At 46.5% G+C, this 18,351-nt stretch overlaps 1 protein-coding gene across 1 annotated transcript; it reads left to right on the top strand.

Annotated features, from left to right (window-relative positions):
* The first annotated feature begins 2,703 nt into the window (after nucleotides 1-2,703).
* On the top strand, nucleotides 2,704-16,732 carry mex3a (mex-3 RNA binding family member A). The gene is made up of 2 exons (XM_058053629.2): nucleotides 2,704-3,382; nucleotides 7,343-16,732. Exons 1-2 carry the CDS (start codon nucleotides 2,953-2,955, stop codon nucleotides 8,479-8,481), a joined length of 1,569 nt encoding a protein of 522 aa, XP_057909612.2. The 5' UTR covers nucleotides 2,704-2,952; the 3' UTR covers nucleotides 8,482-16,732.
* The last annotated feature ends 1,619 nt before the right edge of the window (nucleotides 16,733-18,351 follow it).

Genomic DNA, 18,351 nt, shown 5'->3' with positions numbered 1-18,351 from the left:
ATAATTGTCTCTTGCCTGCAGTCAAGTATGGTGGTGGTTGCGTCACAGTCGGGATGCACGAGTGCTGCATTGTGGGAGCTGCGGTTCATCGAGGGGAAACATGACATACTGCGACATTGTGAGGGAAAATTGGCTGCGTGACAGTTTATCTTCTCAACAGACAATACTATAGAGAGTTCTAATAATTGTGGTAGTCAGTGAGTACTACTGAGTAGTCAGTGTACAGCTAGTAGTATAAATGTACTTTGCACTGAAAATGAGTCAGCACACAGATATTTTGTATAAATATGACAACACAAGCGAGTCCCGAGATAAATGTGTGTTACCTACAATCAAGCGTGGTCGTGGTATAGTGCATGAGTGCTGCTGGCATGATGGGAGCTGCGGTTCACGAATGAGAAACATGAACTCCAACGTGTACTGTATTGTGAGTGAAGCAGAATACCACCCCTCAGTCAACACCAGATAATTGTGCCTTGCCAATAGTCAAACATGGCGGTGGTGGTGCCATGGTCCGGGAATGCGCAAGTGCTGCGGTTCATTGATGAGGAACATGAATTCCAACCTGTACTGTGATACTGTGAAGCAGAACCTGGGCTGCGTAGCAGTTTTCTAAGAAATGTGACAGCACATGTTGACACTCATGCATTCTCTCAATGAACCACAGCTCCCCAAGTGTTGGCAGGACTCATGCACTGTATAACTATCATGCTTGACTGCAGGCAAGACACAGTTATCAGGTTTTCAGTGGATAGTGTCACGATTGGGCTTCACCCCCTTGTGAAGGTTCTCTTAGTTTTCCTATTTTCCTCTGTTCCTGTGTCTACGCTCTTATTTTGACACTACTTCCTTTGTTCCCCTTCTAGAGTGCTCTTAGTTTGGTACTCATTTCCTGTCTTTCCTACCTTCCACACCTGTTTCCTATTTAGTTCAGGTGTGTGCTCCTTCCGGTTGCTGGTTCATTACCTATCTTTTGTTCCGTTTGGGGGCGGCACGGTGGTCGAGTGGTTAGCGCACAGCTAGGAGACCAGGGTTCAATTCCACCCTCGGCCAGCTCTGTGTGGAGTTTGCATGTTCTCCCCGTGCATGCGTGGGTTTTCTCCGGGTACTCCGGTTTCCTCCCACATTCCAAAAACATGCTAGGTTAATTGGCTAATCCAAATTGTCCATAGGTATGAATGTGAGTGTGAATGGTTGTTTGTCTATATGTGCCCTGTGATTGGCTGGCCACCAGTCCAGGGTGGGCCCCACCTCTTGCCCGAAGACAGCCGGGATAGGCTCCAGCACCCCCGTGAGGATAAGCGGTAAAAAATGAATGAATGAATGTTTGGCAAATTTCTGTTCTCCCGCTGCTGCTAAGCATTAGCAATAAAGAAAATACATTTTTATCTTTTTGTATACCTTTTTATGCACTTTTGGTCCTGCTCTCTGCATCCTGGGGTCACACCCAAACCACGACCGTGACCGTAACGCAAATACTTTTTCTAGTAGTTCCTTGACAAGGTATACACTGCAGTGTGAGAGTAGTACAGTAGGGTAGGAAGTGTTGAAATATTCATCCAGGATCTTTGGTTTGTGTTTTTGTTTGGAGTGCAAGAGTGCACAGCCAATGACGGTGTGGGAAAACAGTTAAGACGTGACGGCAGAGTCATCAAGTGAATTTAATGGCCGCGTCCAATCATCCTCCCAACACCTCACATGGGAACGCTGCGCTCGATTTCCCGTTGAACGGTGCTTCCCTTTTGTTTGAATGAAGCATTTTATTTAACGCATATGAAGATGGAAAACATTTTAAGGAGGGGGGGTGTCATATTCCCATGCAGAGTTTGCCTTGTCATTCGCATCCTCACCTTGACTTTGACACTGAGGAAACACAAAAAGGTAAAAAAAAAATTGCAAGTGTAAATAATGTTTATTATTATAATGCTGTAAAAGTGCAAGCTCGTTTGTAGAATAAGTTGATGAAAAGCAAGTTCTGTGTCTTTTGTGCGGACATGCCACCACCAGGCGTGGCGTGGCGAGGACATCTTGTTGGGGAGTCTTCTTTGTTCACAGCCTCCACCGCCGCCGCCACTACTGCTGCAAAAGCGCTTTTTTTATTTTGAAAGGGGGACTGGCTCAATGTATGGATGGATGTATGGCTCCATGTGCCCCCGCCCCCTCCTGCATAGGGTCTGCAGCGTCTGTCTGCCAACTCCCTTCCCCCTCATATATATGATATAAATATATATATTCACAGACACCGCCCCCCTCCCCTCCCCTCTCCTCCCCAGCCAGACAGCGTCTATACATAACATCCTCATGCGGAGACGACAACGTGGTGACCCGCTGCCGCAAAGCGTGGCTTCCATGAGGTGGGCGGATACCCCTCCAAATAATCATCAAAAATCCCAATCAATTATTATTTAACCCCCCCCCCCCCCCTCCCATCCGTATCGAGGAGGACTAAAGTTGACATCATCCTTTTCCCAGCAGCGCCATGTGCGCCCTTCCCTCCGCCGTGTTTACATCCTTGCGTGGGTTCTTACATAAAATAAAAAAGAGACCCCCATCCCCTCCGCCTCTAATACAGGACGAGGTTCCGCTCGGATCCCGGAGCGGCGCCATAAAAAAAAAACTCCACCTCGGTTCGGTTCGGTGTGAGGCTCTTTTTGAGGAGGAGGGGAGCGGCTCGGCAGCCAGACGGGGTGGAGCGTCGCCAGGCCCGGCCCCCGATGGAGCGTGCAGACGCGGGCCTTCTCCGTGCGTCCCGTCCGCTTGGAGCTCGCGGAGAGTCTACTGTACTGGAAGTGCGGCGGGGTCCAGGGTAGCGGGAGGGGGGCGGTCCATGGGAGGGACTAGCGCAAAAAGAGAGGAGGGGGCGTCGGAAGGAGGAGGCGGCGGAGGCAGAGAGGAGGTTGTTTCTCCAGTCTCTTTCCCCTCGTCTTTGTCTCACACACTCTTTTGTTAGCCATGCCGAGCCTGCTGGTTCTAGCAGGGCTCATGGACAAAAACGGGGGCTACGGCGGGGATCTGGCCGGCTCCGGCTTCGGAGGCGAGGCTCTCCTGGTGCCGCCCGACGACGACGAGGACGACTCCCGTGCCCTGCGGGTCGCGCTGGGCCAGCTGTCTCTGCTGGGGCTCGGCGAGGGCGAAGACGGCGGCGGCGGCGGCGGAGGAGCCCCGACGACGGGAGGAGTGCAGGACCGGAGCAACAACAACAACAACAACCACCACCAGCACCACCACGGCGGCGGCGGCGGGGGGGACGCGTCGATCCTGCAAGGGAAGAGCAAGTTGTGCGCCCTGTACGAGAGTGAGCCCAAAGGACGCGGCTGCAACATCACTGAATGCGTCCCGGTGCCGAGCTCCGAACATGTGGCCGAGATAGTGGGCAGGCAAGGTAAACTTTACCGGCGTGCATCTACGTGCTGCTTTTCGTCCACCGTCCCCCCGTCCCCGAAATGTTACCTGGTGTTATTTGACAAAGAAAAGGGAGTGGTGTGTGTGTGTGTGTGTGTGTTTTTTGTGTCCCCCCCCACCCGCCCACTTCTTTCCATTAGACATCAGCCTCCCACTTTTCCTGCCTCACTGTTGCAAGTTCGGCGTGCATCATCATCTTTATTGTTTATTTGGATTATTTTAGCATCTCGGGCGTTTTTAAGCGAGATGACCCCTCCTGCGCCCCCTCCTTTACCTTGGCCCGCCCCTCCCGAGTGAATGATTCCACATCCACGCCATCAATGTCACTGGACCACTTGCTTCCTTTGTCGTCTGAGACGCGCCAGACTGTTCAAAAGGCAACGTGCTGTTGTGAGCAGGGGTGGGGTGGGTTGTGTGTGTGTGTGGGAGGGGGGACTAGGGGGGAAAAGGAGGGTTGGCTTCCACTGTGAATGGTTGGGCCCTGAGCGTAGGGATCCGGCAGGGCTGATGTTTTGGGTGTTGGGTGCCTCCCCAAAGAAAGATACGGGGCTGCTTGTTTATGTGGCGCACCCGTGGCGCACCCGTGGCCCACTGACACATTTGGACAATAGAGAGAGCCGCCCAGCCAGTGTGGGCCTCCCCTCCCCCTACCCCCACACACTTTTTATTGGAAAAGTTACATTCCTGTCACATAACATGTTCCTGCTTTAGTCCGACATGGTGCTTTTGGAAGCTGCCGTTGAAGTTAAATGACAGCAGCTGTCAAACAAAGGTGTGAAAGTGGCGGGGCGAGGCGCATGTAGCTAGTGGTACACATGGGATGCTCTTCCAGGGTGACTCAGCTAGACATGGAAGGAGCAGGTGGAATGCTGGAATTTGTGTCGACGGTCTGCAAAGCTCCGGTGCAGGCGTTTTGTCTCCTGGAGTCAAGTTGAAGGTTTGCTTTAAAGCCGTGTTGCTTCAGTAGAACTTCAGCCTTTCCCGCTCGCTGCTAGCGGCGCAAACACGACGGACGCCGTCTAAAAGCTTGAATGGGAGTCACGCCTATGAGCCTGCACACACTCCAGTGAGGCGAGGAAGGAAGCAGATTGGGAGGTGTGTGTGTGTGTGTTTGTGAAGGTGGGTGGGGGGGGGGGGTGGAAAGAGAAACCAGCAGATAAAGTTAATTTACAGAACATCACATCTTTTTAGTGATACTTTCCTGCTCAGGTGCTATGCTGGTATAGATTTTATTTGTGCAGCAAAAGTAGCCCCTGAATTGTAAGAGGAGGTCCAAAGACACAGAGACATAAACATATGCTGCATGAAACCCAATTTTGGAGCTTGAAAATCCAAACGTTTGAAAATAAAAGCCTTGATATGTCCATGTAAACACTGAACATGTATGTCTGTGTGAACATGTATGTGTACACACGACCAGGCAACAGTGGAACACTTGTTTTTTTTTGCATGCATTACTTTTAACAATTCTATAGACACCACAAAGAAGCGTGTTCAGCTATTTAGCGTGCATGCTAATTTTGCCCCACCTTGCGGCCTGGCATGCACTTTGCAGTGTATTGTGTTTTGGACCCCCATATTCATCTTTTCACTCATATTACCTACATAGTAACCATAGTAATAGAAAATAAGACATAATATAGACTTGTGATAACATTGAGAGAGATCCTTGTTGTTTTATTTCTTCCTGTTGTGGACGGAACTTCCTTTGGTGGCTATTGTGTCATCAATGTAACATTACTGACACCTAGTGACCAGTGTAGAAAACTACATATCATCTCATGTTTGTACTTTATGTAAAAAAAAAAACATCCAACCACAAAACAGAAGTATGTATTAATATAAAATGTAAAAAAAATACAAGCATGAAGGCACGTCATTTCTGTATTTGTAATTTTAACAAATAAGACACAAAACTTTTCAGTTTTGGCTAAGTGGTCATAACCATACGTTAACGGTATGTTAGGGTGCATGAAAAAACACAATTATGGAATTTTGATATGGCTGGGTACTAAAAGTGTTCCAATATATGTAGAAACAACACATAGAAAATATTTTTCCAATCCATGATTATTTAGGGGTGCCACCATACATCTGTTTTTGTGGAATAAAGTGGTGAACAGTTCAATGGTCGCCATGGAGAACTCTGAGGTGATCTTTATGTTTTTGTTGGTATTTATATTCCTATTGCGTATTACTAGCAAATTTGTGGTTTTGTCTTTGTAATTTGAATGATTTGTAGTCATATTTATAGGTATTTAGTGCTCATTGTCTCTACTGTAGCTAACATTAGCTAGCTACAGTTTGCTAATGACAGTTAGCTAATAGCTGAGCAAGCATAACATCAACAACAGTAATATAGAGTAGACAGTATTACTGATGCCTCATATTTATTGAGAGTAGTACTGTAGTCCTACATAATGTGATATACACTTGTCCATTTATTATTTGAGGCACTGTGCAGCACAACCCACCAGCTCTCCTAAGATGCTGCCCTCTGGTCTTTGGTCTGGGCCCCCTTTGATGACCCTATAGAAAATGATGCTGTATACAAGTTCATTGTACTCAACATTTCCAGGTCAACTTTTTGGCAATTGCACATTAGAAATTGCACATTTTCCGAAATTTTACAACAGTTTATGTGTGAGGTGGCACCCCTAAATCTCAATGGATTTCCTCAAAACTTTGCAAAAGACATTTTTATGTGTTTATGACATTTTTATGTAAAAAAAATGGAATACCAGCCAAATTTAAAATTTCCCATTCAAATTTGATGCACCCTAATGTACGTTATGTCCAAAAAAACATACAGGGCTCATGAGGTGATATGACGAGAATAGTGCCCGGGTTTTGAATGGTGCACATGGTGAAGTCGTAGGTTGTGAGTGACATTGCAGTGTTTTGTGTCGTCTTTATTTGCAAACTTCAACAAGCGCAAATGAAAAACAAATACCACAAGCGTGGAGTACTTTTCCGGGCCGCCAACATACAAGCATTGACCAGTTACGGCGTCAGCGGTCGTTGTTTGTTGTTGCAAAGGAAGCACCTCCTGCGACTGTAAATTCTTGTTGTGTTTGATTAATCTTTGCCCGGTTGGGCTCACACATGATTGCCTAATTGGGACGTTGGTTTGCGCTGATTAAAAGGCGACGTGTAGGAGTTTGTTGCGCCGCCATCCTCTGCGACACAAGGGTGTCTATTAGCTTCATTAAATAACGACAAGGGCTGTTTGCAGGTTCCGGGTACGGGTGTGATTTCTCCCCGGAGAAACACTTCCTGTCTCGGGAACCAAATAAGATTGCGTTAACGTAGCATCCTGTTTATTGGGTGATCCTTGCTGGAGCCGTAGAGGAGCACAGGTCTCTTTAAGATTTGCCCGAGGCAAGAAAGGCCCAGCAGACTGGTCAATAATCGTGCGGGACTTAACAAGGGCGCTGGCTCACTTTCTCAATGGCCGGCTGAGTCGATATATTCCGCATGGATGCTACACGAGCACATCCGTTCACCTCACGGATTCACAGAGGTGAAAACCCTCTCATCCATCATCATGCCGTGTCGCCCCGTACAGTCTTGTCATTTGCCGTAAAAAAAAAAAATGGAGCAACAGTCGGCCCCAAAAAGGAGGGCCGATGTGGCCTGTTGCAAGTTCGAGGAGAGGTCACAGGATGAGCGTGATGCTGCAAATAGATCTGGGGATGCTCCTCCCACAACACGAGGCCGCGGTCTGGACGTCTTAATTTGGAAGCTCTTGAATAAACTCTGTTTCTTTTGCTGGAGATCTCAACCATCACAACAATGTGAAATGAGGTCTCTAAAAGTCCACGTTTCTTTGTTTCCTGTAAAAATGATGAAAATAACTGATAACTGGGCTTGGACCTCAGTGGGGGTTTGGCTGCAACGAGAGCTTCTGCTTTAAAAGTGCATGTTGGTGTGTCTGCAGGTTGCAAGATCAAAGCTCTGCGGGCCAAGACCAACACCTACATCAAGACTCCAGTCAGAGGAGAGGAACCGGTGTTTCTGATCACCGGCCGCAAGGAAGACGTGGCCCTCGCTCGTCGAGAGATCATCTCGGCTGCCGAGCACTTCTCCATGCTGAGGGCGTCCCGCAACAAGCTGGGGGTGTCCTTCAGTGGCTCCCCGCCCACGCCGCTCCCGGGCCAGACCACCATCCAAGTGAGGGTTCCATACCGGGTGGTGGGGCTGGTGGTCGGGCCCAAAGGATCCACAATTAAACGCATCCAGCAGCAGACCTGCACGTACATCGTCACGCCCAGCCGGGACCGCGACCCGGTTTTTGAGATCACAGGGTCGCCGAGCAACGCCGAGAGAGCCCGGGAGGAGATAGAAGCGCACATCGCTTTCCGGACAGGCGGCCTTCACGACCACAACAACGAGAACGACTGCCTGGGCCCCAACGGCGGAACCAGCCCGGCGGGCAGCAGCAGCGGTCTGGAGAGCCGTCTCCAGCAGGTGTGGGGCCTCCAGGGGGGGCAGCGCAAACCTCTCACCAGCAGCTACCGCCAGAACTTCTCAGACGCCATGGTCGGCGGCGGCGAGGGAGGCGGCGTCTACAACAAGGGCAACTTCTCCAGCTCTGGCGAGAAGCCGTGCTCCTTTTTCGGATCGGAGGGCACCCAGAGCTGGGGCGACCCCGATTACCCCAAGCAGATGGCCTTCTACGCCCAGCAGCGCTCCAAGAGCTTCGGAGGCCTCCCGTTGCCCCTGACCAGACTCTCGCCGGGCCTGCCTGAGCCGTGCGGCGGCACCACTAACTCCTCGGTCACCGGCATCGGGCCCGTGTCCGGCTCGCCTCACGCCCAGGCTCGCCGCGCTCACAGCGAGCCCACGTCGGCCGGCGATGGCGGCGGCTTCCCCGGGCGCCTCCCCGTGCCGGACTCGCCGCCGGCCGCCGTGCGGGACTGCATGACATGTTTCGAGAGCAAAGTGACGGCCGCCCTGGTGCCCTGCGGCCATAACCTCTTCTGCATGGAGTGCGCCATCCGGATCTGTGAGCTCAACCACCCCGAGTGCCCCGTGTGCCACACCCAGGTCACGCAGGCCATCCGAATATTCTCCTAGGAAACCACATCCCTTTTGATCCTTTATTTTGTCCTTTATCGGGTAATCATTTGCTCTTATGATAGTAATTATTATTACTAATATTAGGATGATACACGTTTGTTTTTTTCAGAAAATTTTCAAACAATCAAGCAGATATTTTAGAAGGCACTGCTTGCTTTGCTAAAAAGTGGAAGAAATATTTTTCAGTTTTTCTTTTATATACATATATATGCATATATATTTTCTAAAAGTTTTGTTTATAAGAGAAGTATAGTACCTTTTCAGGTTTTTCCTTCATGAATGGCGGCGCAGGCAGACGTAATGTGAACATTTGATTCTCACGCTTTTATTTTGCCATGAAGTGGGTTTAAATGGAAGGAAGCGGATGATTGTGGAGGGAAAATATTCAATTCATATTCAACCGCATCATACAATCATCGCAGTTAGAAAACCTGTCAATCAAGCCTTCAAATTTGATGGTAAAGCAATCTTTTATGAAGCTGTGACAATAGATTGAACTAGGCAAAGAGAAAAGGTGGCTGGTTTAGTGGAAGCCTTGCAAGACGACCCTCGGGTCATCGTTGTTTTTGGCGTCCAAGCGACCAAACATCATATCATTTATTGGTCATAATTGGTGAGATTTCATCGGTGGCGTTGTTCACGGCACCGCTTGAAATGAGTGAATTTCATTGATTACACATCGCTCACGGTAATTTGCTGAAAAGACGCTCGTTCCTCGTAGCTTAAAGAGCCGATTTCATTTGTGAGGCCCCAAAGCCTTGGAATCCGTCCAGTTGGCCGCCGCCTCCTTTATGTACCAAGCCCTCCCCTCCACGGTGCTTGTTTCCGAGTCACCTTAAACCACACGTGGTCATTTGTCCGCCACTAAAATGACAACAAGCTGGAATATGCTTTATAATAATAATAATAATAATAATAATAATACTAAAAATGGCGTGTGTTCTCAGGCTGAGATCTCAGGTCGGTAATGAGCCGAGCTGCACAGTGGCAGGTGCATCATGTCCCCGCTGTGGCTTTGACCCCACCGTGGAGGTCTCGTCTGGCCACCTTTCTCTCCTTTCTTTGTAACAGACCCCCCCCCCCGCCGCCCATCCCTCCCCAGCTCCTCTACTGCTGCTTCCAGTGCGATGATTGGCTTAGAGAAGGCCCTCATATTGTCTCCGCTCGATAGCGACGACAACCTCTTTTTGATAATTAGGCAAATATGCTGGTCCAGGTGCGGACCGTCGGGGGCAAACGGGGGTGGGGGTATTTTAACGCCCCACTGTGAATTGAAGTCCACTCCTTAATATGACAACACGTACGCCTGCTTTGACTCAAATGTGAGGTGCACGCTTACGATACGTGATGAAAAACATGTGGGCACCCTATCACATGAGGTGTAGTGTGATATTACCCCCCCCCATCCCCACCCCACCCCCCTTACTCACCCACACTGTGAAATTCTAACAGGGTTTACGTGGCAGCAGCAGCGCCGATCGAAGTTTCCACAAGGCCCCCCCTCCCACTTGTCCTTACCCGCCACCCCGCCTCCATGATGTGGGCGGGCTACTGTACGGGCCCGTCCCGCAGCTGCCCCTTCACTATGGATACTGGGGTCTCAGCCAATAGAAGACCCACCGCTCGGCCCCTCACCCGTCCAATGAATGAAAATCAGACAATTGCGATTGACAGGAAAGCAAAGGAAACGCCCCATTTAAACAGAATCGAATTACACCCCCGCTCCCCCCCTCCCCATACCGCCTTCGTCTGCACGACCCGAGCCCGGGGGATTTCAGAAGAGGGCACGCAGGGTGGGAAGGGGCTTAAGCTGTTGGGTAAAAGGGAGGGAGGCGTTGGGCATGGGGCTGGAGAAAGGGTGGCGGCAAGTTGGGGCTTGTTATGTGGGGGCCAGCGGTGACACTGGAGAACACGTATACACCCACACTCTCAAGAGACCCCGTCCGTCCCCCTCCGCTCCACCCCCACCCCCACCCCTCTTAGGCTGTGTTCACACTTGTGGTTCGGTGCTCTGGTCAAGATTCTTGGTGCACATTTTGGTCCACGTGGGCTAGATAGTAAAGAATATAAAGCAGGGGTGTCCAAACTACTCAAGGGGGCCACTTTTGTACGCTTAGTCAGTATATGCTAAACTATACAAACAAAACAACCCCAGTTTTCGTATGATTCGCTTTTCATCAGAAATGTTCACGTCTCGCTTTTTTCGTGTGTTTTTGTCAAATATCGGTTGAGGGCCCAAAAAGTGCAAGTGCGAAATAACCCAAAATTCTTATTTCACACTTTTCTGCCAATAACTATTTCTATCAAATGTATTTTTGTTCCTAGCTTGGGTTTCTGGAACAGATTATTTGGTTTTACATGATCTTGGATGGGAACATTTTCCTCACTTTTTGGTTCCACTGTATTTAATAATATACCTCATTCACGATGAAACCAGCCGCTGGACAAAAGCGGCCCCCGGAACACACTTTGGACACCCCCGGCGTTACACCAGGACTTATTATCCCAAACCAAAATTCCGTCCGCTGGCTTAAATACACTTTTGAAGAGCTTCCGACGCCTTTTCTCTTCCATATTTGTCCTTCCTGGGTTTTAGCGGCGGTCCTGTGCGGCTCACGTTGGAGCTCAAGTCCACCAAACCGCAGGAGAGCTCAGCTACGTGTTGTTTGCATGTTCCTGTTAGCGTGATGCTGTGGATTTGACTCGTCTATGCAGCTGACTAATGTGGAAGTAGATGATTTTCCACGTCTTCACATCATATCATAACCTAAACCACGGGTGTCCAAACTTTTTCCAGGAAGGGCCGCATACCCCAGAATCAAATGATACTCGGGCCGCTTTCATATTTGGTGTTTTCTAGCACGGCGGTCGAGTGGTTACTGCGTAGGCCTCACAGCTAGGAGACCCGAGTTCAATTCCACCCTCGGGCATCTCTGTGCGGAGTTTGCATGTTCTCCCCGTGCATGCGTGGGTTTTCTCCGGGTACTCCGGTTTCCTCCCACATTCCAAAAACATGCTAGGTTAATTAGCCACTCCAAATTGCCCATAGGTATGCATGTGAGTGTGAATGGTTGTTTGTCTATATGTGCCCTGTGATTGGCTGGCCACCAGTCCAGGGTGGACCCCGTCTTTCGCCCCAAGACAGCTGGGATAGGCTCCAGCGACCCTCGTGAAGATAAGCGGTATAAAATGAATGAATTAATGAATTTTTAAAAAAATGGGAAAAATGTCATTTTTCACTATGTGGCCCTCGCTGGATAAAGTTTGAACAGTTTGAACACTAAATAACAAAATGCACTAATGTGGCATTATGGGGTGTAAAGATTGCACGCCTGTGAAAGATTCCTAACCACATGCGCGGTAGTAGCGCGGTAGTAGCGCTAGTTCGAACGCTGTGACGGTACACGGCCGGTTCGGGATGACAGCCTTCACACACCAAAGGTACCAGAGCTCCTTTTAGCCGAACCAAACAACAGATGTGAACACACCCTTTGGATACAAACAGAGCACCATTCTTCCAAAATAAAAGTACCTTACGTTCTATAAAGAAAGAGCATAGTTCTCATTTTATGGAGAAATTGCACAACACGTCCAATGAATTCTTAGTATTTTTTATTGTTGTTTTCTGCCTTAATATTTATTCATTCTGCCATGACACTGACATTTTGGCTTTGGATGGCACCACCCCCTGAAACGACGAGTGTTTTTGAGTAAAGGAATGTCACCGAACCTTGGCTTGTCGGCGGGCGCCAAGGAAATCGCAAACACGACGTTCAAGCACCTTATTTACCAAACATTTCATTCATACCAAACAGACCAGTGATGGTGAAATATTTGCTAGGATTTGACGAGACATGCACATAAGGATTGCCTATCATTTTTATCGGCCGTTCCAGTTGTTTCACCACGACAGAGGGCGTGCTTTGTAAATACGCGAGGCCTGCTTCCGCTTTGCATTATTACCACAAAAGTTTTAGGGAGAGTAAAATCTTTTATTATACGCCACCCATCCTTCTTTTGACTCTTCATAGTATATTAGATATTAGATCCATACGTGTAACAAATATTATTTAAAGGAATTAACTTAGTATTTCATCCAAATATATCAATGAAAAAAAATCTGACTATAAACTGTAATAACAATATACTTTATGAAGCCTTTACTGTATAAATCCAATCTAAATAAATACAAATTCCGATTAATTGTATGTAATAACCCCTAAATAAATACATGACTTTCTATGTACGGTAGGATAAGAAGCAATAAACAAATGAGTCCATTGTTGAAAATATTCTATCCAGACTTTGATTACTAGCATATTAGCGTTTCATATCAAGCCACGGCTCTTTGTGTACGGAACGTGATATTATAAGATGGCTGCTGTGCTCTTCAGGGTTTTTTCTGCGTGACGTTATGTTGAATATTAAGCGGAGCACACAGGGCGAGGGATGTCATTCGTGGGGTGCGTTTCTTATGGCGTTTGCCCGTTTTCAGGCCGTGGTACGCCTGAAAGGTCAGAGGTGCCGAGTAGCCAAAGACCAAATGAGGAGGAGACTGATGCTGTGTTTCAATTCACACTTTGCTGAGTGTTGAGCGCACTGAAATGTGCACCGCTGGACACTTAGCACCCTCAATCGTATAACTCAAGGGGCGGGATTACCATACCTACATGTGAGCGGGAATTATTGCAAAGTGGGTGTTCCAAATGGTGGTGAAAATGCTCCATCAAGTGGATGTCGTCATTAAAAAAGGAGAGAGGAACAAGCAGATACCGGATTTTCCAGGCTATAAGTCGCCAGCCAGTCAAAAAATCCCATTTGTTTAAAATCCCATTTGTCCCATTTATTTCAAAAATGTATCTCACAAATTTCAGACATGAAATCTGCAAAGGCAAGCTAAGCAATTTAACCTAACACATTAACACGTATTTAGGTGCGCAATAGCTTAAAGGATACGTGGGAGGCTGAATAGGCAACATGAACATAACAATTCAGTGAGTTTTAGCTAGAAGCAAATTCACCAAGCTCCCGATCTCATTTATACAATAGAATTAAGAACACACCTGGGAGAAGGAATAGGCAAAATGAACATAAGCGAGTCCAAGTTAGCGCCGAGCAAGTTCACCTAGCTCCCGATCTCATTCCACATCAATGACCCCTCCCCAAGCCTACAGCACCCTCTTGTGGCTGTCGAGGGTAATGTTCACATCAGTCTGTATGAATTAACATTGAAAAACATTTTTATGACTTATAGTCTGTAAAATACGGTAAAATGCTAAATAGCTGTCATAGTCAAAGGGCAGTAATAACACATCTACACACAAGTATTTAGTTTTAATTATAGCAAAAAAGCGGGTGTCCCAAAGAGAAGAGAGAAGAGCAAATGTGATCATCAATTTGGAATATACACCGTCAAGTTAAGTACACAGTATGCAGTATACTGATGGAAGTATTGGATTTGAAACACAGCTTCACTCTAGTTTTCATTTATTTTGCAAAAGCAAGTCTGTGAAACAAAAGCATATCAGGTTTCAGTTTGGGAGGCGTGCCGTGCTAGCCGCTAGCAAGGTGCCACGCCCACGAAAACTGAACGGAACCCTCAGCCGCGGACGACGACGACTTAGCGCTGTCTTTTTCGGAGCGCCGCCATCTTTTGGAAGGGTTTTGCCTGCATGTTAGTAAGATATCATAGCTACGATTTATCCGCATAATGGACTCATGAAAAAAGCTTTAGCACCCCCTACAGGCAAACGCGGGTTTGGTAAAAGAAAACCCGTATATCTGCAGCGTAGTTTAATCGATACACGAAATAAGAATATACTTGTAGGTGTTAAGTTTCATTTGTGCAGCTCGCCCGGTATGAAATACTCGGGGCTAAAGGGTGCACTGACTCGCGGCGACGCTGGAGTCGTTAATTTCTTCTTAGTATTATTCATTCCGATATTGTATTACGCTTTCTGTTCTAGTAAAAGTAGAAACTGTTGATGTTTTTTCTCTATATGAAAGTTTATGCATTTAATATGTAGGTTCCCTTTGAAGGAGTGATAGGAAATCCTTATTCTCAATGGATGCACTTAAGCAATTGTAACCAACTTTTACAAAATCTCACGTCAAGCAAGTAACGCATTTGAATGTATAAAGAGAAAAAAAAAAACCACGACATAATGCACTCCTTTTTTTATTACAAGCTTTAAGTTTTTGTTTTCTGGGGGGAGGGGAAAGAATTTGTGACAAGTTCAGACTATATTTGAGTTCTTCCACATACATTTATACAAAGTAACTTAAAATGACTTTTAAAAAAAAACATATTACAGTTTCTCTAATCTATTTTGCTAACATTGGTTTTTATTTGGTAGAACACAGAGGGGGAAAAAGTCAGTATCTGGATGTTATTTATGGAAACAAATGAAGCAACATATTTAAAAGACCTTTTGTTTTTTAATTAAAAATGACAAGAAGTTAATATATTTCTAAACGGGGGGAAGTCAGTTTCTACTTAAATGGAGAAGTTTTATTTATGACAGTTGTTAACTTCACTCACGTCGACGACAGAATAGACTATTTTTTAGAATTTGCAGATATTTTAGTCGCAGAGCATCGATCTTGTGCCTCGATGATATCATCTGTAACCCTGCACCCCCTTGCCCATACACACATATATGCCTTCAAGGAACCCCATGGTACTGACTGACACATGTTATGTTACATTTCCTCTGGGAGACAAACTGGCTTCTTGGAACTCAAACGTTAACACAACACGCTAGGACTGCAGTGTACACTTTTCATTTTGGACATCTACTACTCCAGTTTTTGATTGACAGTGACAGAGCAGCTTGATGGAGGCCTGTTTAGTTGGTTAGGTGGTCCTGCTTGAACTTGGATCAAACGCCTCGGCGGCTTTTTGCTGGTGAGGTGAAGTGAAAGCGTGGTAGATCTATGTAAGTAGATGCTCGCACATCATGCACGCACACGCATCATGCACGCACACGCATCATACGCGCAAACGCATCATACACGCAAACGCATCATACACGCAAACGCATCATACACACACGCACACACACACACACACACACACACCAGGATCATTACTGTACTAGTTTGCATGTATGTCGTACGGTCACTTAGGCGGGACGAGCATCGCAAAGGGTTTCTCCCTTCGTCGCTCCTCCTCTGTAGATTTTCATAGTCGGGAGTCTCTTCGGAGGTCAAAAGTTGACAAGTTTTTGACGCCAGGCGAGGACGCCACCTCAGTCCCCGCGTCAAAATGCTATGGCCTCACAGCAAATGCACTTGAACTTCCGGTACTTTGAAAACTTGACATTCAACATCGCATTCTCTTTTGCCGCACGCGGGACTCAAGGTACTCAAGTGGCGCCCCGTCCCCCGGTCGAAAACCTGCGATCTTCCTCCGAAGAGGCCGATCCAGTCTGACAGTTTGTCTTTTGGTAGCGTTTCCAATATTTGCAGCACAGTAGGTGTGTTTCATGCCGGTTTAATAGTGGTGGTAGTGCATTAGTTTACGGGCCAGCGCCAACGGCTGGTGTTAGTTTCTGGTTTCTCTGTGAACGGTGAAAGAGGGTTGCCTGCACGGCGCTCTGTGGCTGACCATCAACTTTTGATGGATGCGAACACAAATAAAAAAAAAAAGACAAAAAAAGGAAAAAAAATCTGTTACAGTGTGCCATGCCCAACGAGGCATGTGATATTGCAGGTTTATTTCTTATAGCACATGTTTTTTGGGTGAATTACATTTTTGGATGACATTTTTATTATTATTATTAATTATTATTGTATCTGCTCCATGTTAGTTCTGGTTCTTTGTTATTTTTCCAAGATACGAGATGTATTGTAAATGTTTCTAATAAAAACAACAAAATGAAAATGAACCTGATGGATGGGTGAGTGGTGCTTTTTATTTCATTAAATGTACCAAATTAAATATTTAGGATATAAATGATGAAAGATAAATAAAATATTATACTGGATAAAACTTAACATGTTTGAAAAACATCATCCACATTGCTTCTAAATCAGGGGTCTCAAACACGCGGCCCGCAGGACACTAGTTTGAGGCCCCCGCCTTGATATGAAAGTTTAATGTTAGTGCGGCCTGCGCAAGTTTGATATGGATGCTGTATGGTATCATGTACCCAGAAAAAATTATTACGTTTGATTCATGTTCATGTTAAAGGTTAAATAACTGTTAATAGTTATCCTCCCTATCCGCGTGGAAGTGGTAAGTTTTTGGCTATTTATTTAAAGGAAATAACTTGGAGGCTACCGTTTAGGTCGCTAGCTCTCTAGTTTGCAAGTTAGCATGTGTCTCAAGACCCTGCAGTTGCGCAATATGTTGTAAATAAAAAGAGTATAAATGTGACTATAGTCGTGTTTTGTCATGTCTACAGGGCTCTAATAATGCTTTGTTCATTTTAATCTGAAAAAAATCATTTGTCTACCCACCAACTATATGTGGTTTCTTAAGTTTTTATTATTTGCCCTTTTATTATTATTATTATATTTATTTATTACTGATTGATTTTCTTTATTCTTGATTTGTTTATTTGTTTTTCATCTTATTTTGTGTAGAAAAAAAACAGTGGAATGTTTTATCAGAGCTTTTCTTGTAGAAAATTGGAACCAAAGCAAAGTTTATTAAATTTTTTTGTTTTTAATAAATGCGTTTTTTTTTTTTTTTGGAAAACCTGATGCAGCCCAGTCTCACCCAGACCCGAGCTCCAGTGGCCCCCCCCAAGTAAATTGAGTTTGAGACCCCTGTTCTAAATGGTTGAAATGACCAGTTAGAATTATTGTTCTTTTTCCTGTCTAAAGCTTCAAAATTAATATTGAATATATAATAAATCATATTACTTATGTGATTACATTATTTAAATATGTACTCAAATTTATATTTTAAATGAAAGGCAAAAAATATAAAAATAATTAAAACTGCAAGCAGTGATGAGCGGGCTCGAGCACCCCGACGCGCTCGGGGGTACGCGCGGGTCGGGGGTACGCGCGGGTCGGGGTCGCGCGCGCGACCGGACGGGCGCGCGGACGCGCCGTACGAAAAACCGCGGCGAGCGGATAAGCGGTAAGGGAGTCACGGCACTTGCAATTTTCCGCCAGGAGGGGGCGGCGAGGCGGGTGCGCGGTCACGTCCCGTCCGACACCGCGAACCGCCATAAAAAAATTCACGACGATCGGACCACGCGGTAGGTCCTTGCGGCGGATATACGTTTCCGCCTGTGGGTGGCGCTATAGAGTGGTTGGCCCACACGGTAACGGACCGGAGGGTACCCCGAACCAACAGAAAAAATTAGGGGCCGATCCGACCGTGCGTAAGGAAGTTACGGCAGATATACATTTCCACCAGTTGGTGGCGCTATAGCGTATGTACACACACAGTCATAGACCAGAGGGTACCCCAGACCACCAGAAAAAATTTGGGCCTGATCCGACCATGTGGAAGGAAGTTACGGCTATATACATTTCCACCAGTTGGTGGCGCTATACAGTCGATGTACACACACAGTCATAGACCAGAGGGTACCCCAGACCACCAGAAAAAATTTGGGCCTGATCCGACCATGTGGAAGGAAGTTACGGCTATATACATTTCCACCAGTTGGTGGCGCTATACAGTCTATGTACACACACAGTCATAGACCAGAGGGTACCCCAAACCACCAGAAAAAATTTGGGCTTGATCCGACCATGTGGAAGGAAGTTACGGCTATATACATTTCCACCAGTTGGTGGCGCTATAGAGTCTATGTACACACAGTATAACAGACCAGAGATTGACCCAACACACCAAAAAAAATTTCAAGACAATCTGACCATGAATCAGGAAGTTACGGCAGA

Source organism: Doryrhamphus excisus, linkage group LG5 (genome assembly GCF_037039965.1).
Source record: "Doryrhamphus excisus strain RoL-2023G ecotype Guam linkage group LG5, RoL_Dexc_Guam_v1.1, whole genome shotgun sequence".
NCBI classification, from domain to species: domain Eukaryota; kingdom Metazoa; phylum Chordata; class Actinopteri; order Syngnathiformes; family Syngnathidae; genus Doryrhamphus; species Doryrhamphus excisus.
The sequence above is the reverse complement of the archived record's forward strand: the minus strand, read 5'-3'. Positions and strand labels throughout refer to the sequence as shown.